Source organism: Carassius auratus, chromosome 1 (genome assembly GCF_003368295.1).
Source record: "Carassius auratus strain Wakin chromosome 1, ASM336829v1, whole genome shotgun sequence".
Taxonomy (NCBI): Eukaryota; Metazoa; Chordata; class Actinopteri; order Cypriniformes; family Cyprinidae; genus Carassius; species Carassius auratus.
The window spans coordinates 9431711-9457903 of NC_039243.1; the positions used below are offsets into that span (position 1 = coordinate 9431711).

Consider the following 26193-nt stretch of genomic DNA (forward strand, 5'->3'; position numbering starts at 1 on the left):
GTCACTTTAATAGCTAATTCTGCATATCGCTGTATATTGGGCCTATGCAGTTCAAAGTAATATTAAAACATTACAGTATTAGATTTTTAAGCATGTTTTGATTGAGTGACATTTTGAAATAATTCTGAAGCCAATTTGTAATCATTTTGCCTCTTGAATCCTGAAGCAAAACTGGTTTTGACCCAGCTGGAACCACTGCTCCAGGGTGCACCGAGATCAACAGGATACAATATTAAAGCCAACAAGCTTCTGGAATATCAAAATACCATAATTTACCCAGTTTTTTATGCATAATGATAAATAGGCATGTTCTGCATTCATAAATGAAAGCTGTACATGGAGATCTACGCTATCGTACATGTTTAAAGCAGAGTGATCTGTCTTTTGATCTTCAGATAAGCCACTATAGTCAGCAATCTCTCGAGTAAACTCTGGTCCTGACAGAAACGGACCCCACGACTCCAAAACCCCTGGTGCAGGCTCAGAAGTTTCCACTATTTATATAGTACATAAACAAAGTCTATTACTGGGATTTCAGCCACTTGAGAATATTGTGGTCTTGTAGTGCAGAAGGTTGTTAATATTACACGCTACATGTGCCCATATGTTTTACAATTATGGTAAAAATAAATATTAAACTCAAATTTTAAAGACGTAAAACATAGTATGTATGTATATATTTATTCATACAACTATGGTTTGACCGGATGTTGTCATGTTCTTGGTTGTTGCCAAAAATAAATACATAAATACATCCATACTTAAATACATTTTATACATTATTATGAAACATATTTAATATGTATATATTTATTAATACATAAAATCATATTATCTATCTAAATCATATTAATCTTAAAAAATGAAAATATATTTATTATCTATATAATATATTTATGTAACATATTATACATTTAATATTAATTGATATATTAAGCATAAGATTGATACATTACAAAAATACGTAATTATAAATAATATAATTTATTATTATCCTACTTTGAAAAATTTTACCTACTCAGAAATCAGTAAACTTTGTATCAAAGTATCAAAAGATTGTCAAAAAAAGGAAAAAGTTATTAATTAAAAAAAAAACTTTAAATTGACAATACATGAGTAACTTCATCTCTTTATGATCATCCTGTTAATTTTCCTGCCATTATGCAAATAAGTTAGATAGTAATTAAAGTTGAAGTGCCTGAGCAAATGAATCTTATTCGTAAGCTAGAGCAGGAATAACTGTGCTATTATTTTTATCTGTATATGTGCGATGGCAGGCAGTCCACCGGTCCGCTCTGACTTCATGCCCTCCGGCAAGATCAAATCCAGGCAGAGCAATCAGAAGAGTTTCCGTCTGCCCATCTCTCCTCCTGCTCTCTTATTCATGCAAGTGAGGCAGGACACGTACAGGAATACTAAAGCGTGAAGCTACGGGCGGACGAGGAAATGATGCTCAAATGAAACCTGAAGGATCTGCTCAGAATGTCAAAAACTCCTGGTTCTCATTGAGCAGCTTCTGCTACCCTCCTGCTCACTGAGGCTTGGCAGTATGAAGTAGTATTGTATGAACATCGTATTGATTTGAAGTTCGATTTTTGTCCCTTTTTGCTTTTCATAGTGCAGTGTACATGTTGCATACAGGTGAAATAAGTTACATAATAAAACAAGTCTCTGTAAAGTCTTGTGGCATTGCGTCTAAACAAAATGTACTTGAAAAGTATCCAGACTCATATCTTAAAGTTGGCACATTTCTCAAGCGCATCTGTTTCTCCTGCTTTGTTTTCAGATTTTGTCTGTGAAATAATATCTGATTTCTTCAGTGTTGTCTGCAGAACGGACCGATGCGACAAATGAAATGAGCTGTCATTTCGATGCAGAATAAATGTCAATGCGCCAGACTTTATGCAAAATAATCAAACATGTGGCTTGCTAGACAACGTCTGATTTATAGACTAAAGCTGCGGTTCTGATTGATTTTGTGACAAACAATACTAAGCAGGTGATTAGAAGTAAGTAAAATACATTCAGGGCTTCACAAACAACACTGGGGCCCCAGAATCCCCAAATATCATCAATAACGGGACCGCAACAAATCCATGAACCAGAGACTGAGATCTGCACAAGCAAAACCGAGACAAGTAGAGTCTCTAGCACAGATTTCATCCAATGTGGAGTGTAACCTCTTTCCTCACCGTCTGCTGGAGACCGTCGTTCACACCGTAGACGCTGAGTTTAATGAGTGTCTCTCTGTAGACGGGCCAGTCAGGTGGGAAACTCACTCCAGGGAGGAACATGGGATCTCTCGTTCCCTGGAAAGAGGAAAAGAGACAGAGTCAATGGGAGAGGATCATAATGAACCAGCGCAGCTGTCTGCCAACATATCGCCACTCTTTCACTTATTCAAGTAAGATGGGAATAAAAATGAGACGTCGAATGTTGAAGTCTGGAGCCTAAATCAGAGAAGGGTTGTGCTAAACCAGGGGTTTTCAAAAGTGAGTGCAAATAACTTGTAGAATACAAATATACATTTTTTGAAAATAAATAAAAATAGAAGTATAAATTAAATAAAAATACATACATGTAAATAAATGTAAATAAATATACATTTAATAAAATAAATGTAAATAAAATGTAAAAAAAAAAAGAACAAATAAATGTAACAAAATAAAATAAAATCAATAGGTAACAAACAACCATTTAAAGATTTTGTAATGTTTCTGAATGTCACCAAGGCTGCATTTATTTGATCATAAATGCAGTTAAAACAGTAATATTGTGAAATATTATTACGATTTTAAATAACTCTCTTCTGTATGAATATAATGTAAACTGTGATTTATTCCTGTGATACAAAGCTGAATTCCACCAGTCTTCAGTTTCACATAGAAATCATTCTAATATGATGATTTACTGCTCAAGAAACATTTTTGTAGAAACTGTTACTTTTCACCATGATTCTAGATTTATTTATTTATTAAGAAATATTTATCTGCTACCATTTAAAAGGAATACAGCTGTAAAAAAAAGCACCTTATTTGTTTAAAGTGTTTGCAAACCAAATACTATTTTTGCACTTTTGTTCATATGGTAGTACTTATAAATGAAAAAGTGCACAATGCATTACTTTTGAATTTATTAAATTACTTTTGTGCATAAGAGATTCATATATTAATTTTGTGTATAGAGATCATGTGATTACAAATTTGAATCATTGCCCAGCACTAATAATGTTTGGGATGAACAGAGGACCATAGTGACCCATCCCTAAACCGCAACAGCTCAACTAAAAACACAACCACAGCAGTAGAGCGAGATCAAAAAGTGTCTGTTTATGAGAAGAAGCCACGGACGAATCTTCACGCACTTATCATAGTGCACTGATCTCAGACCGGGAAACTCCCAGTCATGGCTGTGTTTACACATCCGCATTTCGTTCTGGGGCGTCTCTGGACCGAAGCCCCCTGAGACGGTGGGCGGGACAGATATCGAGGAGCGACTGCTGGCATGTGAACTCAATCACACATCTAGAAGTCCAGAGACCTTCGCTCAGGGTAAAAAGCAGCTTGGCTATTATTCAAGTCAGTTCTGGATCGATGCTGCCCCATGCTATCTGTTTCACATCTGCTATCTGAGCTGAAGATCACACTGAGTCTAAGTGCCTCCGGTTCGGAAAATGTATCCGGTTAAAGGGATAATTCACCCCTAAATGAATATTCTGCTCAATCATCACTCACTCAACCTTCTGCCGTTCTAAACCGGTACATTAAGGAATGCTGAAGACTTTGTAAAGTATCTTCGCTTTTGTACAAGTTTACAATAACAACAGTTTTGAACATCCAAAAAGCAGCAGAAAAGCCCAGAATATTATTCCACACAACTCATTTGCTCTATTTCTAATAATCACGTCACACAACAACAATCATAAACAACAGACCCCATTATTCACTGAAAATTCATTCTGCATAATTGAAATGGTGCATCAACAACGTCAAACATGGTGCAACACATTTTGAACAATACAGTAAGTGAACAAAACTTGAAATCTTCAGTAGACTAGACAGAAATAATGGGTTCATTTTAAAGTTGCATTCCTCATAAAAGCTACTTCAGAAGGAGTGGAATATTATGGAAACTCTGTTTCTGCAACATTTAAAAATGTTAAATCCTACATATGATGTAAAAAAATCTAAATGATCATTAACAATTTAAATGATTACTCATTAAGTAAGAATGATGAGATAAACGAAAATTAGATACTAAGTCAGAATTATGAGATTTAAAAAATAATAATTATGATAGACAAAGTCATAATTAGGACAAAAATTTATTGTCAATTACAGTGTCATCATTTTGATGCATATAATAAATGTCTTAAATTTTTAATTTTCAAATGTTAACGATTTTATATATATATATATATATATATATATATATATATATATATATATATATATAATTATATATAATATGTAATATAACTTTATTTTTGTCACAATTTCGATGTGTTTATCTCATAATTTCAACTTTAAGAATATGTATGCCTTTCAATTATTTATTTATCAGAACAATCAACATTTCATTCCAATTTCAGCTGGTCATAATTATCACTTTATATCTCATAATTTCAACTTGATTCCACAATTATAGTTTTAATTTAAACCTGTAATAGGTTGTTAATCCATAATCATGACTATTTTATCTCAGTCTTAATTTTGACGTTTTAAACTCATATTTATATCTTTATCTCAACTTGTCATAATTACAAAATTGCATTGAAAATACATAATTATGACAAGTTTAAGTTGAAAGCAAGTCTTTAATTTTTAGCTCATAATTATGACTTAACATGTCACAATTATGATTTACCAAGACAATCTTGTATTTTTTCTCTTAACTGGTGTAAATGTTTTCCCACAGAATATACTGCACATTTTATGGTGTCATTTTCTGAAGTTTGACAGACAAACTGAAGGTGACTATACTGTCGGTTTAGGCTGTAAAGATGCCATATTACTATTTTTGTTCCAAGGAAGACAGAAAGTCATACATGACATGCAAACAAACTTTCTGGGGGGTGAACTATTCCTTTAATGCTAGCTATGCAAGAAAACGGCACACGGTGACATTAGCCAAAGTGATCTCAGAGTCTTTCACAGGTTTGCATCATTCATCAATTCAACAGGGCGAGATTGATTTTATAAAGTGCTTAATTAAAAGAATCCGCAGGATCTATATAAGCTGAAAGGTTTTCAAACTCCGTCACCAAACAGCACAAAGAGGACCATATAAATCCCGCTAAAGTTATGATCCATGCTAAATCACTAAAAAGCATTACAATCTCAAACTTACCTCACCCTCCATGCCTAAAATTTCAGTTAGAGTCGAGATAAAACAAGTGACCAGCACAAATCTGAACCCACACAAACACAAGGTCAATATCACTGCTGGTATAAATCAGCGGAGCGACGCAGGGGAGCGCTGAAAACCCAACAGCAGCATGGGTAATGCTCAATCCTGAGGACTAATGGCCCTGTTTCAAAAAGCAGCGTTTATTTAGTGTGTGTGGTGAATGCAGGGCGGAGGGAGTCATTTAGATATGTCCCAAAGTGGCCAATTTGTCCTGTAATGTGCTGTCACACTGGACAAACTTATTTTTACACTAACTGGACGTTCGATAGGAATGCGATACAAAAACAGACTGAATAAATAGCAGGTCGCCATGATTTTGGCCAGAAATCAATGTGCACACAAATGCACATGCATCCATAATAAATAACCAACAAAGATGGTTTATAAAGAGACAGGGGTGTGACGTCAAATCTCACTTAACGTCCCTCCTCCTGAGGCAAGACGGTTTTTTTTATAGAGTGGGATTTTCCAGGACATTAAGAGGCTGAAAACACACAAACACACAGTCTGCATTTCTCTAAATATTACCAGGGAAGCAACTCAAGAGTGTGACTGTTAAATCATTATTCTCAGTATGAAGTACATTTTTAGGTGCCAAATAACTACATTTTAAAAGTTTTGGGGTAAAAAAAAAAAAAAAGGAAATGTTTCTTGAGCTGCAAATCCACATATTAGATCAGGTGACACTGAAGACTGAAAGCTTTGCATCACAGGAATAAATTACATTTAATAATATATTCTAATAGAAAACAGTTATTTGAAATTGCAATAATATTTAGCAATACTGAATTACATTTGCACTAAAGCTGCGGTCGGTAACTTTTGAGGCTCTGGCGGTTAATAAACAGAACTGCTTGCGTCTTGCGGAAGAACATCGTAGCCGGAACTACTTCTCTCTGATTAAGTCTATGAAGAATCACAAAGGTACTGTGTTACTCCGCCGCGGTACCCCTTGAAGCAATCTAAAATAGTCCGAATATAAACACTTATTATAGGTGAACCCTAGTGATTCAGGACAAGCTAAAAACACGGTTTGGAAAATGGATTCATGGTGTACTCGCTTATTATATACATTTTTCTACATTTTGAACACAAACAAAGTTACGGACCGCAGCTCTGATTGGTTGTTTTTTACCGGGAGCGGATGAATTTTCTGCAAATGGCAATAGGACACTGGGAGGAGCCAGAGGAGCTTGATTTTTTCACAGATTATCTGTCTCATATTCTACTGTCAGGACATAATGACAGGTTTAAAAAATATGTAAAAAATATATTTTAACAAAAGTTACCTACTGCAGCTTTAAGCAGATGCTTTTATCCAAAGTGACTTGCAGTGTGTTCAGGGTATATTTTATATATTTATGTTCTCTTGGAATTGAACCCACAACTTTTAGCGCTGCTAGCGCAATGCTCTACCACTGAGCCACAGGAATTTAACAAACCATCATGGCACTTGATATCAAACCAATGCTGCGTTCACTAACTGTCCTGTTCTACACTCGACTGTCACATCAGACCAGCATCAGCATGATGACCGAGCAAAACCTCCACTGGGAAACACAGCGGTGCCTAACTGCCTGCAACATCTTCACACACACACACACACACACACGTGTACATGAGATTACATGTGCGAAACAGCTGCAGTCTCATTTCAGACTACAGCACCTGTCTATATGAAACAACTAAAGTGGGCCAGCTCTCTCCTCACAGCGTGGCCCACACCTGCTGCTCTTTCAGACAACTGTCATTCACAGCAATCCACAGCAGACGCCTTCCACGCTCAATGTGGAAAACAAATCTGGGAATCTTGCTTCACGGTTTCACTCATTAGGGAAACCTCTGTGATTTTCACCACCACTTCAGATGATCGCATGCAATTATGAACTGCGTTTGAGGGACACGTCTCTGTTGAGAAGTACATGATTACATACAATTCATTTGTCAATTGCTCAGCAAATTATATTGCATACTGTTTATTCCGTAATCCTTCATTTATGAATGCAAACAAGATATGTAGATCCCCAAAGCAGACTTACGTGAATAGTTCATCCAAAAAGTTTGTTACTTCTACTTTTTCAAGTCTTATAAGATTTTTGATAATTTTTAGTGAAAAAAGTCAGTCGCTAGGTTCAGTTAAGGTGACATCAACGGCACTTCAACAATTTTTTGAGTGCTTTTTTAATACCATTTTTGTCCTTTTGGGACTTGGTAACAAAAACTCTCCATTAACGTTTCAAGAAAAAAAGTATACAAAACACAATTTTCTGAAACATAAAAAGTTTTTTATAAATGTTTGCAATTATTAAATTATTTATATATTCACTTATAATTCAAACTAACCCAATCAAAGTCCACTTTTTTGGACAGATGTCGTCACTACGAACTGTTAATATATGCAAAACAGCTTCATGAATATTCTGCAAAAATTAAAAATCTCAATTTTGAAAATCTCATTTTGTGTTTGACAAAATATGGACAGTTCTGATTTTCAACTACATTTTTCATAAATATGTAAACAAAACATTTGTCAAAGTATAAAAAGCATGGTAATTCATCATTTAAAAATTTTTACATATTTAATTTTAGCAATAAAAAATATTTTATTATTATAATATATATATATATATATATATATATATATATATATATATATATATATATATATATATATATAAATACTTAGAAAAAAGAAACTTGCACATATATAAATTCACACCTACCCAACATCTCAGCCTCCAACAACATGAGCTCAAGTCCATCTTTAGTCCAGAGTCTCGAGTGTTTTCACAAAAGTGGCACTATTCGGCAGCTTCCAGCATCCAGCTCGCTCGATTGCTAACACAGAAACTGAAGCCAGTCATTGTTCGATCTATATGGTGAAGTATAGATACGTCGCAGAACAACTAACACACACACACACACACACACGCATGAAAGCTAAATATTACAGCAGTCTGGGTGAGCTTCAACAGCGCAAACCTCTTTCCTCCAGCAAATCTAATTTAGTGGGAAATAGACTTCTCTTTGTGCACTCATGTGGGGCCGAGGGTCCATGTGGAGGGAGAAAAAAGAGAGAGAGAGAAACAGAGAGTTCAGTGTGCCAGCGGAGGGTGTGTCCGGGTGTGAGATAGGAGCAAAGGGAACTGCCAGCTGTTGCCCTCAGTAAAGAACTCAAGAGGAAACATGCCAGCTTCCCACAATAAATAATGTGTGTGTGCAAGACACAATCAGGCCTGCTTTACTGTGCAACTTTACAAAGAGCACGATAGCATCCTAAAAGTGCTTTTTCTTTCTTCTATCCCAGCGTAGATTAGAAGTAGGCTTGTTCAGCAGTGTAGACACTGTGACTCCGTTGCTGTGGTTGTTTAAGCTGAACTACACTGACACAGCAAAACCAACTCAACCAATGAAATAAGTCTGGGGTGTGGCTTTGTGACCAATAGCAAGGCAGAGAGCCTAGATTTAGCTTTTGCACTTTAGTTAAATCGATTTTACTTGCGATTTTAAATGCAATCTAATTTTTAGTCAATGAAAACAACATTTAAGTTGATTAGAAGTGTGATATGAGACAAAATATTAAAAAACGTCCATACTGATTTAAACATGCATGAACATTTAACTAAAACAATGTGTAAAAAGTAGTTAAATTTCATGCTACAAGTAAAATAACTCTTAAAAAAATAAATAAGATTACTTAAAAATGTCTAATACTCATTGTGTCAGTAATCATGCCGTTGTGCTTCCTCCAACACCTGCACTGAAGGGTTCAGCTTCCTTCCCATGAACTCTGACACCTCACACGCTGAAAGAAGAGAAGAAAGATGAATGCCTGATACAGCACATATATAGGAAGAGGAAGTGGAGGGAATGAGAGAGAGAAAGCAGATGGATATAAAGATAATCCATTTTGTGAAAGAATTACAGAAAACGGTGCCAGGAGGAGAAAACCCCTCAAATGTGAAGAGCGGTTTGTTGGTATATACAGGAAGTATCTCAGGAGGAAACAGGAAGTCTGGCTCAGTCTCCTGAAAAGTGGCATGGAATGGCTGTGAGAAGTGTGCGCATTTTTCCCATTAGGGTTGCATTTCTGTCAGCATTTGCTTCAGCGAGGCTTTCACCCTCCCGTTCCAGGTTTCCTACAGCAGGAAGAGCAGCTCGGCTCTGGAGCTATTCTTGAAGAGGGATTTCTCTTTCACTCCTTCCCTTCCTGCCTCCGCCGTCTTCCTGTAGGACGGCATCGCACCACTCTGTGAACGCCTGCAGGATCGGGATCTGTATGAGGTTTATTAAAGCCGTGGAAAACAAGTTTCAAAAAGTACAAACCAGGCTGAGTTTGTAATGTAAAAGAGTTGGACATGTTCTAACGAGAGTTAGTGATGTGCAGTGATTCAAGGTCAAAAACCAAGCCAAAACACAATAATAAAAAATGTATCAAAAGAACGGAGCAGGAATGTCAAGGCTTGATATTCCTGTCGAACACACCTCAATGCAGCTCAGGTTATTGACTGAAGCTGCTGGAAAAAACAAAACAAAAAAAGATGTGCTACTTACGAATGGGAATCGTAAAGAATATAATGATTTTGTTTTTCTAATGATTCGACTAGAGGTTCTTAGAACTTTTGAGAAAGAAATAATTGGTGCGGGGAAAAAATACATGCAATTGCATTGCCAAGAGATGACATTATTCTAATTATCTATTTTAAAACTGTTCTTTTTAAGATGCACCATATGCAATTTCATAATCCACCTTTTAAATGCACAATATCATGTGAACAATCACTCAATGGCAGGTCTTTAATGAGACTAATTACCTAAACTTGTCTGAGCTGGACATCACAGAGAAGAATCTCTGAAGAAAGGAGCCTGTGCAGCACTTTTTTATGATGGATTGGTGCCGTTTTTTTGGACTTATATTGGACTATGATCACCCATTCGTTGTCATTATAAAGCTTGGAAGAGCCAGGATATTTTTAAATATAGCTCTGATTGTATTTGCCTAAAATAAGAAAGTTATATACACCTAGGATGGCTTGAGAGTGAGTAAATCATGGAGCAGTCGTTCATCATTGTGTGAACTATCCATTTAAAAACAAACTTCAAAATAAAATCACAACAGGAGTTTTGTATGCTCAAAAGTGAAAGCGGATTCGCTAGCCTAATCTTGCACAACCTGATAATAAGATTGTTATATTTGATCATATATATCTCGATATGACACTAAAACCGCCAGTAGGTGGCGCCAAACCCAAATAATGAGTGATTCACTGAATCATGCATTCAAACTATTTGCTTATAACAGTGGATTAATTTAGAAATTAATCAAGTGGCTGTCTTCATGAATAGATTGTTCAGTCATTTACTCAAATTATTTGTTTAAAAACTGATTATTTCAAGAATGAAACACTGCAGTGTTGAGACGCACACATGTTGTCCTCCAGTCTCGTTAGAGAAACTAGATTAATTGGTCAATGTGATGGCTAAGGCCACACTTGTAGTAAGAATTGGGCTAGTTGGCCTTTTTGTCTCTTTAATATTTAGCCCAAAACATTTAGTGTTAGTTGTGCTTGTTGTCTCTTACGTGTGCATTGAAGATCAAAGAGCGACATAATTCATTACTGGAGTGCACGCTAGTGATTGATAAAACCACAACTACACAAGATATGGGTTAATTTCTTTAATTAGTTGAAGGATTGAGTATCTTACCCGTGGTTCTGCCGGGATCCATGACTGGAGCATGGACCCAAAGTTTGTAATTAAAAGAGTGCGGCTTTTTCTGATGTCCTTTATATCCTGTGTTAGGAATTATGGGAAATGTAGTTCTACCAGAAAGACTCGAGAGATAAAATGATGTACGAAGCGTACATTTATTGACAGCTCAGCGAGCACAATTATAAATTTCTTTGGCGGAAGGCCCCGTTCACGGTTCGTAATCCGAGGGTAGCGAATCTGCATTTCCTGCCTGAAGACGAAGGCAGGGGCGCAGCCGACCCTCCTGGAAGGTAAGGACAGGACCATCCTGGTGGTGGTGGTGGGGAGGGTGGAGGATAATGATTGGATAATGATGAAGGTAATTAGTGACGAAGTGATTGAGTCTTCCTGGCAGAACTTAGGCTAAAGCTTCCACTTTGGGTACCACAAGGGTTTGGATGGTTTGTTAATAGTAAGATTGTTATAATAAAGGGTATTCTTTCCAGTTTATTTTATTAATGCTTTATGGTGAATGGAATTTACTGTTTATAGAGTTTATATGTGTATATATTATACTTTTCTTTTTCATTTAGGTTTGATGTATGGACTTGAGTCACCCTGTAATTTTAAAATGGCTCTCTCTCTCTCTCTCTCTCTCTGTCTCTGTATTTCAACTGTAAATCAAGTTTTTACAGTCATTTTCCATCTTACCAAAGACATTGCCCTACCCTGCTCATACGGTATTAATTTTGATTTTTTAAAATACATTTTTGCAGGTCTTGCTGACAGATGTAGCTTTCCTCACTGCCAGCATCTAGAATGATTTGATCAGCATTTTAGTATTCACAGCAGGGGACTCTATCAACTTGTTATATTATACGGTTTGTCAATTGATATAAGATTTTGTAGGCTTTGCATACACATGTGCACCCTTCGAAAGCCTGGACCCATACAAACCACTCCTCATATTCGAGGTGAATTATTATTGTCATTTTGTTTTTGTAAAAAATGCATTTAATAGTTTGTGATTCATGCATCATCTAGTCATCTTGACCAAACTGGAAAAGTGTTGTAAATGTGCATGCCTCTGTTCAGTTCATATAGTACTTGAGATTGTCAAGTGTGATTTCATGAAAACATCTACACACACGGACAGAGAGTTACAGTCCTCAACCTCTCAAGACTTCATGATACCAGCTATTTCTCATTTCAGCAGCCGGTGGCATACTCGGCACAGAAGACGACATGTCTGATCTGAAATCAGAGATAGGAGCGCTGGATAACCTTGGGGATAGACGTCAGCAATGACAACATCGGTAAACTTTGTCGGCAGGTTACAAGGTGGACGTTTTAGCATCAAAGATCCAAGAGCCACAAGAGAAAAGCTGAATATCATCTCTGCTGTAGGAATTCACACCTGATATCCTATCGGTGATATCAGCCACCATCCTTCTGCTAATCTTAACAAAAATCTATGAAAACAACCATGAAAAGATCATATTCTTATCAGGGGTTTACAAAAATAAAACTAAGAGTCTCAAAATAATTGTCTCCGTCCTTCAGGGTGAAGCAGCTGATCCATTCATGGTCCTTTACACACAGTTTCATCAGATGCTGCCAATCAAACAAGACCAAACACACACACACGCACACACACACACGCGCGCAGGCAGAATCATGTTGACATTATGAGATGGTACAGATGCCGCCTTTTGATGATTTCAGTGGCATTATTAATTAAAAGCTTGTTAGGATTTTATAGGAAAATTGTCAAGTTATATAAATGAATAATAATAATAATTATATAATAAAATATTATTAATATAAAACTTGTAATAATTTAAATATGAATATATAATAATATAAATGCATTTAATAAACATGATATTGTACAAGTGTGTTAATATTGCACAATTATGTTATACAATAAAACACTGAAGACATATAACAGAATCATTTCATAAATGATATAACTTAAATTAAATGTAATAAATTAGTTGATTGTTTTTATTGTGTAAGTATATAATTAAATAATATTGTATATTTAAATTTGATTAAAACAAATATTTGTATAATTATATACAAGATAACAAACAAAATATTGCTTAGTGCGAGCAGTATGACTTATTACAGGTGGGGAATATATTTTATATTTAGAAAAATGGCATCAGTCTGGTTTGTGCCCCGGGGCCTTACAAGACCATAATTCATCCTTGCTTTTCACAACCACATGACAAAATTCAGTTTTCTCGAGTTTGCTTCAAATTCATGTAGCCACAAAAGCAATAATGTGTGGTTTGCGGCTTTATTCCACGTCTGCTAGTTTTGAGGTCAAAGGCATGCGAAGAAAACATTCTTAAGCACACTTACACATTTAAAATATTAATGCATTTAAGGGCACATGCAAATTTTCATCCAATCACATGCTTTCTAGAATGAGAATACATAGGCAAACAGCCAATCACGATTCACAGCCAAAAATATAAGCAGGACTATTCTTTAACTTGCCGCTTCAGTAGTAATTATGTCAACACACCAAACGTTTCCATGAGCCACTCCATCAGTACCTTCACACCTGCGAGACGACTACACAAAACATGATCTTCCATTAGCATAAGAATCCAGAGCTCTGAATAATATTAATCATGTCTGCCAATCCTCAGCGCTGCAATTATGCCGTGCTGTTTATTTAGTGGGACTGGAATCTATCAAGTCATTAGCATAGCAGACGAGCGCGCTCTGTAATTAGTTTATGACAATGAGACGCCACAAACCTCGAAACAGATCAATTTGAGTAATGTGTAATGTCATTAAGAGAAAAACACTGGTTGCTACGAGAAACCCATATGCTTTTAAAACGAGGAGTATTCATCATGGTAATTTTGTCATTGTTTTACTTAAGGTGACACTATTTGCATCTGGCACCTGTTTGACGATTAGCTCAAGAGCAAGAAAAACTCGGGCTTAATGAGGAAAACTGATGAGGTTTCTATTGCCAACACAGTCTCACTCTCTACTCGTCAAATGTCTGACGCATGGTCAAGTGATCTGGCGTCACTTTTTTGACGCACTGGGTATACCTTTGGCGTTATTTTTCAACGTGCAGGTTAGTCCGATAGACTTCTATAGAACTCAGCAGCGTTTATATTTGACGTCTTGGTTCAGCACACCGCAACTACACTGAATAAATAAAAATAAATAATAGGCTACAAATATATATATATATATATATATATATATGACAGAGATCGTTTCTATCTGGCCCTCCAACTTGTTTTTGAGGTTTAAATATTCTCGCAATCTGATATTAAAGTGATCTCTGTGCCAAAGCTTAGCGCGTTCATCAGTGGTGAGTTTAACAACACTCAACTGCAGGTAAAACAGCACTCAGCGGTGAGTTTGACCAAAGCAACACTCAACTGCAGGGAAAACGGCATAAAAAGGTGAGTTTAACAACGCTCCAAGGCGCGTGCAAGTAAGCAGTTTAACCGTTTTCTTACACACCATTCTCGCTTATGGCTTATTCATAGTTCATCATCTCTATGAAATCACGTTCAAGAAGTCTCATTCAGCACACATCGCGATACTTGCCATCAGTTTCCATGTGCCACAGGGTCGGTGAGTAGATATAATTACGCTCTTTTAATGCCTGTTATAAAATTTATTCTGTCTTTATTAATCAGATTAGCGCCATATTGTTTACTCGCTGTATTATATCAGTCATCCGAGGCTGTCTTTGAGTTTCATTGCGTTTAACTAAGTGAACACACCTGCTAACTAGTGTGATTAAACCCTGTCGGTCACGTGACGTGCCATAGACTTTCAATATATTCATTTCATGTCAAAGATGTAAATTTGTAGTAAAATCATGGTAACCACGGCATGTACAATAGCAACAAATTAAATTTGAAGTTAAAACCCAGGAATGGGACATTTACCATGTTTTTACCTCAGTAACTGTAGTTCTACTATGGTATATTAATAATCAATACAACAATAAAATAATCATCAAACTAACTTTGGTTGTACAACTGTAATGGTCGTTTTTGATGTGCTTTTATATTACAGATATCACACATTTACTGTACCATGCTTTTGAACATTTTTATGTAAATCCAAAAAAAGTAAATGAATGAAAGGACACATTTTTCCCTTCCTGCAGTTCATTCATATCAGTTTATATTTTAAATATTTTGCTCACAAAACATTATTAAAATTCTGTTTATAATTCTATTTTATTCTACCCCTCCCCCTTTCTTATTTTTATTATTATGTATTTTTTTTTTTAGCTGAAAAGATGTAAAGGAAGCAGTCATCCCTGTGGTGTTTGTGGAGAGGTTTTCCTTCAGAAATGGAGAAGACAAAAAGCTGCGGAGGCAGACATTTGCAGCAGTAAGTCTGTGTTGGTTTTACCTTTTTATCAAACTGCTGTTATAAATTGCACAGCATTTGTTGTTTCTTAAACTTTTGCACTGTCCAAATACCCACACTTGCCATCTTTGCACTTGACCAATCGATTATTTATTTGACGTATTTCCTATGTTTAGGCCAAGTGTTCGAGTGAGCATGGTGACCACAAGTGTGTGTCGAACTTTTCATGACCTGATGACATTGGTTCCCGTTCCTGATCCTGGAGAACCCCAGCACTGCACGGTTTTGGCGTCTCTCTTATCTCACAAACACACTTTTGAGGTCTTGGAGTCTTCACTGATGAGCTGATGAGTTGAATCAGGTGTGTTTGATCAGGGAGACATCTCAAATGTGCAGTGTTGGGCTTCTCCAGGACCAGGATTGGGAGCCACTGCCTTACGGGACACACTTAAGTGTTTACAGAGATTTTTTTTTTTTTTTTTTTTGATTATTATTCAACTTTGCATTTTAAAAGAAATTCTAATTCTCTTTTCATTAGTCCCTATTACAGAGGACAATTAAATTTTTGGGGCTGCTAATTAAGTGAAAAAAAAGCAGTTGCAAATGATGTACAAAATAAATATACTTTTCTGTACACCAAGAAAACATGCAACACTTTGTTTTACTTCCAAATTATTCTCAGTATCTAATTATTATTATTATTATTAATAATAATAATATTTCACATACATTGGAAAGGTTTCCGTGAGCAGATCAATTACACTACTGATAACATTCCTTTAAGCATGTAATATATTTTTTTATAATTCATATGAATATAGCTTGCTATTATTGACTAGCTTTTAATAATAGATGCATTTAATATATAATTATACAGCATCTTTACAGAGGCTGGTTTTATGGTCTAAAAGTAGCATGTTATAATATTTCCTTCCTTTCTGTCTTTCAGGATTGTTCGCAGATAATGATGTTCTTCTCGATCATGCACAAGGACTCACCTCTTTAACTCTTTATCTTCCCAACACACACAGAAATGCTCCCTTTATCAGTGTTTAGACTTTGCAGTGCAGTTTTGTTTTAGTTCTAAGCTTATAATGAATACATTGTGACCTTCCAGCAACCCATATATTGTATACAGAACCAGTGATCAAAACAATGGTTGAAAATAGTATTTTTATATTGATAAAGCATTGTGTTCTCTTTTTCAAGCTTCATACAGTAAACTTTACTTCTGGTGCTTTTATCATAAAAAAACAAACATCAGTTCTCATCAGCAGTTTTCGTAAAGGACGTATTCATGCACAGCCATCCCCTAGTTCCAGTCATGAAGTGAATGATGTTATTGTCAGTTTTATTTCTGCAATTTTATGTAGCAGGTGTTTGTTTTCCTGAACGTTATCTTTCTTCCATTGTTCGGACAATCAGTGTTTATTTGATGCTGTGCTGATGGAGGTTTATAGATGATATTGCACACTTGACATGCATGTCTTCATGGTCTTTATTTTCTGAGTTTGAAACAGTGTGTTGTATCACTTTTTGGTCAAATAAATTCTTCAGTGTTCTCTGAAAGACTATCTGTATTTACTTTTTTTTTTAAATAAAAGTATTTGCAAAGAATTTTTATTCTTCATAGTGGCAAAAACAACTTATTGACAGAGGATGCAGTGCAGTTATATGGGCAATTTGTCTTTGAATCAGTTTTTTTAACTCTGTTTTTATTGCTAGAGTTCAATTGGTAAAGAATGGCAAATCACAGAAAAACTAAAGTGAATAATTTTTATAGATTTAAAACAAAACAACATGCAATTTAAATGTTACAAGCTAATCATTTGATTAGAAAATGCACCTGTCTTTGAAAAAAAAAAAAAAGATTTAATGAGAGGAATCGGTTCGATAGAACTGCGAATGCTGGCCATGTGCTCATCAATATTGCCCAATTTTTGTCAAGCTGAAAACAATAATTAGCGCATTTGCATTATTGTTGGAGGAAGGTGTAGACGTTAATAAAACACAATCTAATAGGTAGCAAATGTTATTGATTGTTAACCAATCTATCCCTTCAGCCGAAAAACGAAAGTCATCGGTCATAAATGGATAAGGAAGCGTGACGCCGCTGCTCAGCTTTGATATCATTGGCTGTCAATGTCCCTTGTCATCGCAGGGTTGTCTGTGGTTGGACTATCCTTTAACCCATACTAAACAGCGCATCGTGTTACAGAAGAACGTTTTGCTACTATTATCACATTAGTAATATATTAAGTCAAAAATTAAGGGTTGCTATGTTGAGGAAAATTACCTCTTTAGCGAGATCCTAACCCTAACCCTAATCATAACTTTGATGAACTACAAAAAACAGCCCCTAGTTTCGCCTTTCCATATATAGAACGACGGAGGCTTGTGGGTAATGTAGTTTAAATCGTTTTATTGACGAAATGAAATAAATAATATATTTAATGGAAAACTGGATATATGAATAGTTTCATTGTGTAAACCTCTATGATATAATTGAAAGACAGAGTGAAATTTGGTATTTTAGAGGGAGCAATATTTAAAATGGCTTTATGAAACATTTCCATTTATTTCTGAAAACTGTGCCCGACATTATTTTATCAGCATAGCATAAGTAAAAATTCTTCTGGTTTTCTCTTTGATTCATTAATTGGACTCTGATTTACAGCCATTTCAAATGTACAGTTTTTGGCTCTTCCGGGGGGTGCTACTGGGCCCCTGGGGGTAGAAGGGCAGTAAAACCTACATGTATGTATTCTCCTCATAATGGACAACAAACTGAGCTGAGTCACATTTATATCTGACAGTTTTCATAGACTAACCTTTTCTTATTCTTATGTCATGAGCAGTAAAGCTTTTGACAGGACATGGTGAGGCCATCTGGTGAAACATGGCAAAATTAGAAAGAAATGATTTAATAATAAAAATTATAGATTATTTATTTTATTTTTGAAGTTAACAGTAATAAATATAATGGATGAACCTGCAACAACATGCCATTATCTATTCCCCACTGTTAAGCAGTAATCAAGGACAATTTATACACATTGTGATACTTCACTTTTCCACAAGGAATAATTCATGGAGTACTCAGAATACTATATATATTAACTAATTAGCAACAATCAGTGTAAAAATGTCCTCCTCATCCCCTTATCTGGGTCCTCAGATGCTGAACATCAGTAATGTGCGTGCTCTTGGATTTAATGCAGTACAAGATCCATGTTGATCATTCCTGCTACATTCTCAGTTATCCCTCAAGTGTTTGTAACTATAAAGTAAATGGCTTTTCAAAATAATTCATCTAGTAAATCCCTTTATATAGATATATAGGCATATTTGTGATTAAATATATACAATAATAACTTTCTGGTGTATTGTTGTTCCAGATGTCATTAATGTTTAAGCAAAAAATAATCCTGGTAATTAATATGTAGTTTTTCAAGTGTAGAATAAACCCATAGTAGCCTACAGTATCTAGTAAAATTATGAATTTACCAAGAATTTTCAACACACAATATTCACCATATTAATTTTATTGAAGTAGCTTCAAGACAAACACAATTCAAGGAAAATAATAAAGGATCAAAAATTCATTAATATCATAAATTAATCAGTTCACACAGATGAGTGATGAAATGTCCTTAAAAGTAAAAATAATCCATCCAGTCAACTGTGATACAGATCATGTGATGCATATAAGACATGTGATACTGTTCCAGAAAATAATGATTCCCATCATCACATCTAAACTGGTTTCATCTCCCCATCGTGATCTTCTTCTCTCGTGTCTGGAAACTGTTTGTGGTTGATATCCAGCACTGATGTGGTGTAGCTTCTCTCAGCCAGAGGATCTCTCAGTCCTAACATCCCAGACCTGGTCAAAGTGAAACAAGCAATCCAGATGAAGTTGTTTAATTGACAGAGAGCTCAGCTTATGTTCTGTGTGATTTTAGCAGGGTGAGCAACTATGACCCTTGTAGTACTGTACACTTACCATTCTTCAAGCTGTTTTAAGACCTTTAGAGAACGTTTTTCTCTGAAGACAATTTACCACATCCTCTTCTTTCAGTCCTTTCAAGAGCATCACTTGGTCAAAACCCCTCATATGGCTGATGAGATCATCTGTAAAAATTAAAATACTGCAATAAAAATTTCATTCTGCAAGAATTAAGGCAAAGGACTTGCTCATGAGACACCCCTTAGCATGTGACAGAATTTTTTGCCTCTATAATTCATCTATTGTTGCAGTAAATGTGTCTTTTTTCCCTCTCTAATTTATCTTCAAAGTTCCTGACTTCTCTCACAAATGTGTTTTAGTGTAAGGCCTGGCTTCAAACCAATCAACTATCAATCCACAATTTATAATACAACATTTATGAAACAATGAAATAATGTAAACCACTTACATAAAACTTGTATTCTTTTATTTAAGACAAACAGTTGGTGTTTTTTTTTTTTTTTTTTTACTTAAAGTTTAAAAATATTCCAGTCACACTTTGCCTACATGATTTAATTGTAATAGCTGTATATAATTTTTTTTTTTATTAAGAATAAAAACATAGAAAGAATAAATTACGGCTGAGATGAACAGTCCTGTGAGATAAAATCATAAAGTGCTGTAACACATAACACAGCATTGCACAGCATTGCTTCAACACACACATACCAGAGGACTTCTGTCTTTGTTTGGGCTCAAGATGGCCGTCTTCATTCCTCATGAGCAAATCATTTCCTTGGTCTTCCTTCTCTTTGGAAAAACAAGATAATCTTACTCTGTGTGCAATTAACATTGCTCATTAAACATATAATTAAGTTAATTTAAAATAAGATTCAGACCAGAGCATTTGATGAGTAAATGTTGATTCAAAAATATTTTAAACAAATGTACCTGGGAAGAGCTGATCATGGCAAGATTCGCTGAGACTCAGTAACAGCTCTTTTAGTTTTTAGGAAGGTTTGTGAGGGTTGGCTCTTAAAAGAGCTGTTGAGCTTGAACAGCATTATCTGCAAACAATCCTGTAAGACAGAAAGAAAGAAAAATATTACTACATTACATGCATCTTATACATTACTGTGCGTATGTGTGTGTGTAATTATACAGCTATATTCATATATATATTAAAAAAAAATATTACAAGCTAACAGGACTGTTATCAGTAGTGCGCAAGTCTTAATAATGCCAAAGCGCAGTGCCCTTAATGAACACTAAACCCACATTATCTCCAATACCGCTCCGGAGCTCTATACCAGGCTTAGTGTATCCCATCATGCATCAATTTTTGGAATAAATTGTGAGACCTTTTGTCGAGATCTCACAAGGGGTCACGGAAACCTTTACAATGTATGTAAAATATTAATAATAATAATAATAATAATAATAATAATAATAATAATAATTAGATATTGAAAATAATTTTTCAATTAATTTATTTTAAAATGCAAAGTTGAATGATCAAACTAAAAATCTCTGTAAACACTTAAGTGTGTCCCGTAAGGCAGTGGCTCCCAATCCTGGTCCTGGAGAAGCCCAACACTGCACATTTGAGATGTCTCCCTGATCAAACACACCTGATTCAACTCATCAGCTCATCAGTAAAGACTCCAAGACCTCAAAAGTGTGTTTGTGAGATAAGAGAGACGCCAAAACCGTGCAGTGCTGGGGTTCTCCAGGATCAGGAACGGGAACCAATGTCATCAGGTCATGAAAAGTTCGACACACACTTGTGGTCACCATGCTCACTCGAACACTTGGCCTAAACATAGGAAATACGTCAAATAAATAATCGATTGGTCAAGTGCAAAGATGGTAAGTGTGGGTATTTGGACAGTGCAAAAAAATGCTGTGCAATTTATAACAGCAGTTTGATAAAAAGGTAAAACCAACACAGACTTACTGCTGCAAATGTCTGCCTCCGCAGCTTTTTGTCTTCTCCATTTCTGAAGGAAAACCTCTCCACAAACACCACAGGGATGACTGCTTCCTTTACATCTTTTCAGCTAAAAAAAAAATACATAATAATAAAAATAAGAAAGGGGGAGGGGTAGAATAAAATAGAATTATAAACAGAATTTTAATAATGTTTTGTGAGCAAAATATTTAAAATATAAACTGATATGAATGAACTGCAGGAAGGGAAAAATGTTTCCTTTTATTTATTTACTTTTTTTGGATTTACATAAAAAGGTATCAAAAGCATGATACAGTAAATGTGTGATATCTGTAATATAAAAGCACATCAAAAACGACCATTACAGTTGTACAACCAAAGTTAGTTTGATGATTATTTTATTGTTGTATTGATTATTAATATACCATAGTAGAACTACAGTTACTGAGGTAAAAACATGGTAAATGTCCCGTTCCTGGGTTTTAACTTCAAATTTAATTTGTTGATATTGTACATGCCGTGGTTACCATGATTTTACTACAAATGTACATCTTTGACATGAAATGAATATATTGAAAGTCTATGGCACGTCACGTGACCGACAGGGTTTAATCACACTAGTTAGCAGGTGTGTTCATTTAGTTAAACGCAATGAAACTCAAAGACAGCCTCGGATGACTGATATAATACAGCGAGTAAACAATATGGCGCTAATCTGATTAATAAAGACAGAATAAATTTTATAACAGGCATTAAAAGAGCGTAATTATATCTACTCACCGACCCTGTGGCACATGGAAACTGATGGCAAGTATCGCGATGTGTGCTGAATGAGACTTCTTGAACGTGATTTCATAGAGATGATGAACTATGAATAAGCGATAAGCGAAATTGGTTGTAAGAAAACGGTTAAACTGCTTACTTGCACGCGCCTTGGAGCGTTGTTAAACTCACCTTTTATGTCGTTTTCCCTGCAGTTGAGCGTTGCTTTGGTCAAACTCACCGCTGAGTGCTGTTTTACCTGCAGTTGAGTGTTGTTAAACTCACCACTGATGAACGCGCTAAGCTTTGGCACAGAGATCACTTTGATATCAGATTGCGAGAATATTTAAACCCTTAAAAACAAGTTGGAGGGCCAGATAAAAACGATCTCTGTCATATATAATTTTTTTTTGTAGCCTATTATTTTTATTTATTTATTCAGTGTAGTTGCGGTGTGCTGAACCAAGACGTCAAATTTAAACGCTGCTGAGTTCTATAGAAGTCTATTGGACTAACCTGCACGTTGAAAAATAACGCCAAAGGTATACCCAGTGCGTCAAAAAAGTGACGCCAGATCACTTGACCATGCGTCAGACATTTGACGAGTAGAGAGTGAGACTGTGTTGCTATTGCCAGTTACATCACTGAGATCATCAATGAAATCATGCACGTGTCAATTTGCCCCAAATTAGACGGACTAGCTGGTCAAAATAGTGACATCTATGTAATGCTACAGAAACAAAGCATGCACGTATGGAGGGGATATTTAGCGGTCATCTCATTAAAAATTTGTCGGTGAGTAAAAAGCCTTTTGCCAAGACCTCTGGGCTGGTGTGTCTATTCAGAATCTGAAATGAAACAGATGAGCTTGTTAGCACAGATGAAAACACACACTAATGAAGACCGGTCCAGTCCAAAGGTAAACATTACACAGACAAACTATCAGATCTCTGCTAGTTTTGCTTCACGACCAAGATTTTAGACCAAGACCAAGAAATGACCCGACAATAGGGCTGGGTATTTGCACAGATTTTACTAATAGATTCAATTATGAATCAGTTTGTCCCACGAGTAATCTGGGCATATTTTGTTTGGTGTGAATACACCATTAGGTGAAAATAAGCAAAAATCAGATGTGTATCATTATATTGGATGCACTGTCTCTTAAAGTGACAGCACCTAATTTACCAGCTGCTGTCTGTGTTCTTGTAAATCCAAGAAAAAAGAAAAAAAAAAATAACTTACTGCTCTTGATTTAAATTGTAGTTTTAACATGAATTAACCTATTTCATTTATTTATTTCTTTATTTATCTGCAGTGCAGATTATGCAATTATATTTTACATTTGATTATTCTGTTTCAGTACTTAAACTTGAAAAAACGTAAACATTGTATAATTTGTATCTTTGTTCTATTTATTTGTTTGTGCTATTAATACCATTTTACATATTTACACAGCACTGAAATTTTACAGATTTAATTGGATGGTATTATTACATGATCTTTGAGGATGAAGGCATGTCTATGTTAGATAGGCATTGTCTAATTTTCTATCAAAATGCAATAGTTTTATTGGACGTACAACCTTTGACTTGACACCAAAATATGTGAAGTGTTTCACCAGCCTTTTAAAAGACTTTGAAAACACCAGTGCTGTTAAATCAAGACCTTGCTCCAATGTTAATTATGAGAAAATTACTATGGCGGAGATGAGGGGATCTTTATGCACAGCTCTCTGTCTTTAATCAGGCGTTCCCACTGCTGCACGAGGCACATCTGTGCTTTAAAATCCAGTTTGGGGTTTTCAGGTTGAAGGGGTTTTACTGTCTCGTAATTGCACCACTTTTGATTGCAGATAGGCCTGGGTGTAAAATTGTATGTTTACCTTAATTGATTGTTAACTTTCAAGTCCCCCCGATTAAAAAAAATAATAATAATTTTGTCAAAGCTCAGGGGGATGTGAAGACTGTCCTTTATGAGCATTTCTTCACTGTTAATGTTATGATCCCAGTGAGACCTGGGGTAAAAGCTCAAGCAAATGCTGCAACATCGACTGTCTTTTATTATATGTCAGACTCTATGATGTACATCTTCAGATTTTAGCGAAGAAACACGAGTGTGCAGCTGTTGGATTCTCCACTTAAATGGCACATTAGTGCCTTGAGCAGCTAAAATTGGTAAATGTGTCTTGATTATACAGTGTGTATTCAGCTTAACTTATTAAGACATATACATTAACTTACAACAGGAGTAAGTGCAGGACAAATGAGTTGCAGTTCACAAATCTGAGACCAGTGCTGAAAATGCTTCTGTTTAATTAAAACATGTATTTATATCTGTTTTATGTCAATAAGGTCTCTAAATGTTCATGTCAAAGTCTGAAAATACAACTTCTGACTGATCTCCAGTCATTTTCATCTTGAATAGCTCTGCTTCCAACCACTAGAACATGGAATAACATTTATTGCATCTTCTGATCACACCACAAAAGAAAGTGATGTTCTTCCTCAGTAGTTTTCAGTTGTTTTCCAGTGCAAATGTCTAAAGATTCTGAAAACAAGATGCATTTACTTAAGAAGCAAAACTACATGAAAGAAGTAGTCTTGTGAGAAACTGATCAACAAGAGATGAGTTTATGATTTAAACAAAACACATTTTTTTCCCAATGGGCTCAGAAGAAAAAGTCTAGTTAATTCAGAGGGAAAAGAAGTTTTCACACCCCACTGACTGATGTTTGTTCTTGTTTTAGGAATACATTTTGTTCAATTTCTCAGAAAACAAGATATGTTCAGTTTGCATCCAAAGTAAGTGTAATTCAAGGATGTTTAGATATTTGTATTGTTAAAGAAAACAAAAACACAGAGAAGGATGTTAAGCTGTATTTATTTATTTACTTAATTTGTGCATGCAACATTTAATGCAACATTTAATGACTTCCTGCTCGGATTTTAGAACTTTTTGAGCATTCATTTGTGAAAAGAACCCTAAAATGATTTTTATAAATTCCCTCTAGCTTTGGGATGGATCGATGGATGGATGGAGATTCTCAATGTGCTCTTCAGACTTTTGAAACCTGAACCCAAACAGAATTTCTCTTGGGACGTATTGACAGTGTTTTATTTAAGAGAGCAGCTGTAGCAAACAGGAAATCCTTCCTGCCTGTTACTTAGCAACAAGTCCAATTCTACTATTCTCCACCTGCTGAATATTGACAGTGTAAATGAGTGTTTGGGGATGAGGAAGACGAGATGCTCAGAAAGTATGACACACTCATTGTGTGCTATAGTGAACCCCCCAAAAGCATCCCTTCAGCGCAATCGAAACCTATTAAAAGATTACATTTTCCTGTATTGGCATTTTTCACTTGACTGCCTGCTCGAAGCATACAAACATGAATGTATTAATGACTCCAATAATAAATGTAATCTATTTAAACGGTCATAGTCATAATTCACAGTGAGAGAGATACTTACACTGCTAGAAGTAACGCTCAGAAATAATTATATTGTTATTTAATTGTATTATTATTTATATTATAATTCATATAAAATATTGAAAATTGTAGTAAGTTATTATTATAATGTTGTTAGTAGGGTTATTTAAAAAAATGTTTTTAATATGTAATATTTTTAGTATTGAACAATTATTTAAATATAAGTTATAATCATTTTAAGAAATAATTGTTATAAATAATAATGATAATAATAAGACAAACATAAATTATGTCAAGTGTGTTCTCGTCTATTTCTATGTGCAATTAAAATAAAATAAAGGTGTATATTTTATTTCATTGTTTAATGTAGTTTCATATATGAGTAATTATGACTACAAAGAAAGGTAATTGTGAAAATCTTTTTTTTTAGAAGATCTTCTTTTGAAGAAAGTAACTTGCGTATTCTATGTAATATCTGATTTAATGCTTTCGATTGCATCACAAAAAAACGTCCCATAATCAGGAATAGTGCCAAGACTGATGCTCGGAGGGCAGATGATAGGGAAAATCAGATCATAGAAATCAACTATCATCAAATCACATTTAGGAGAAGTTTGATGGTTTACT

At 35.2% G+C, this 26193-nt stretch overlaps 1 protein-coding gene and 1 long non-coding RNA gene across 5 annotated transcripts in view; one reads left to right on the forward strand and one right to left on the reverse strand.

Annotated features, from left to right (window-relative positions):
* The window catches only part of inpp4b (inositol polyphosphate-4-phosphatase type II B), a 101399-nt gene extending 92636 nt beyond the window's left edge, over positions 1-8763 (reverse strand). Inside the window, exons 1-2 of one of the 3 annotated variants that reach the window (XM_026230246.1) lie at positions 8133-8763; positions 2193-2309 (exon numbers count right to left, since the gene is read on the reverse strand). In XM_026230246.1, coding sequence (XP_026086031.1) covers positions 2193-2309; positions 8133-8171 — 156 coding nt within the window. In that variant the 5' untranslated portion in view covers positions 8172-8763. Of the gene's footprint in view, positions 1-2192; positions 2310-5349; positions 5478-8132 lie in introns of those variants that run through there. The other 2 variants (XM_026230220.1, XM_026230237.1) reach the window with 2 other exon arrangements.
* Positions 8764-22783: 14020 nt separating this feature from the next.
* On the forward strand, positions 22784-25479 carry LOC113111141 (uncharacterized). 2 transcript variants are annotated; one of them, XR_003293311.1, is made up of 3 exons: positions 22784-23052; positions 24883-24937; positions 25147-25479. It is a non-coding gene; the product is annotated as an uncharacterized LOC113111141 (long non-coding RNA). The 2 variants fall into 2 exon arrangements; XR_003293333.1 differs by having other exon boundaries at positions 22784-22928.
* Positions 25480-26193: the final 714 nt, after the last annotated feature.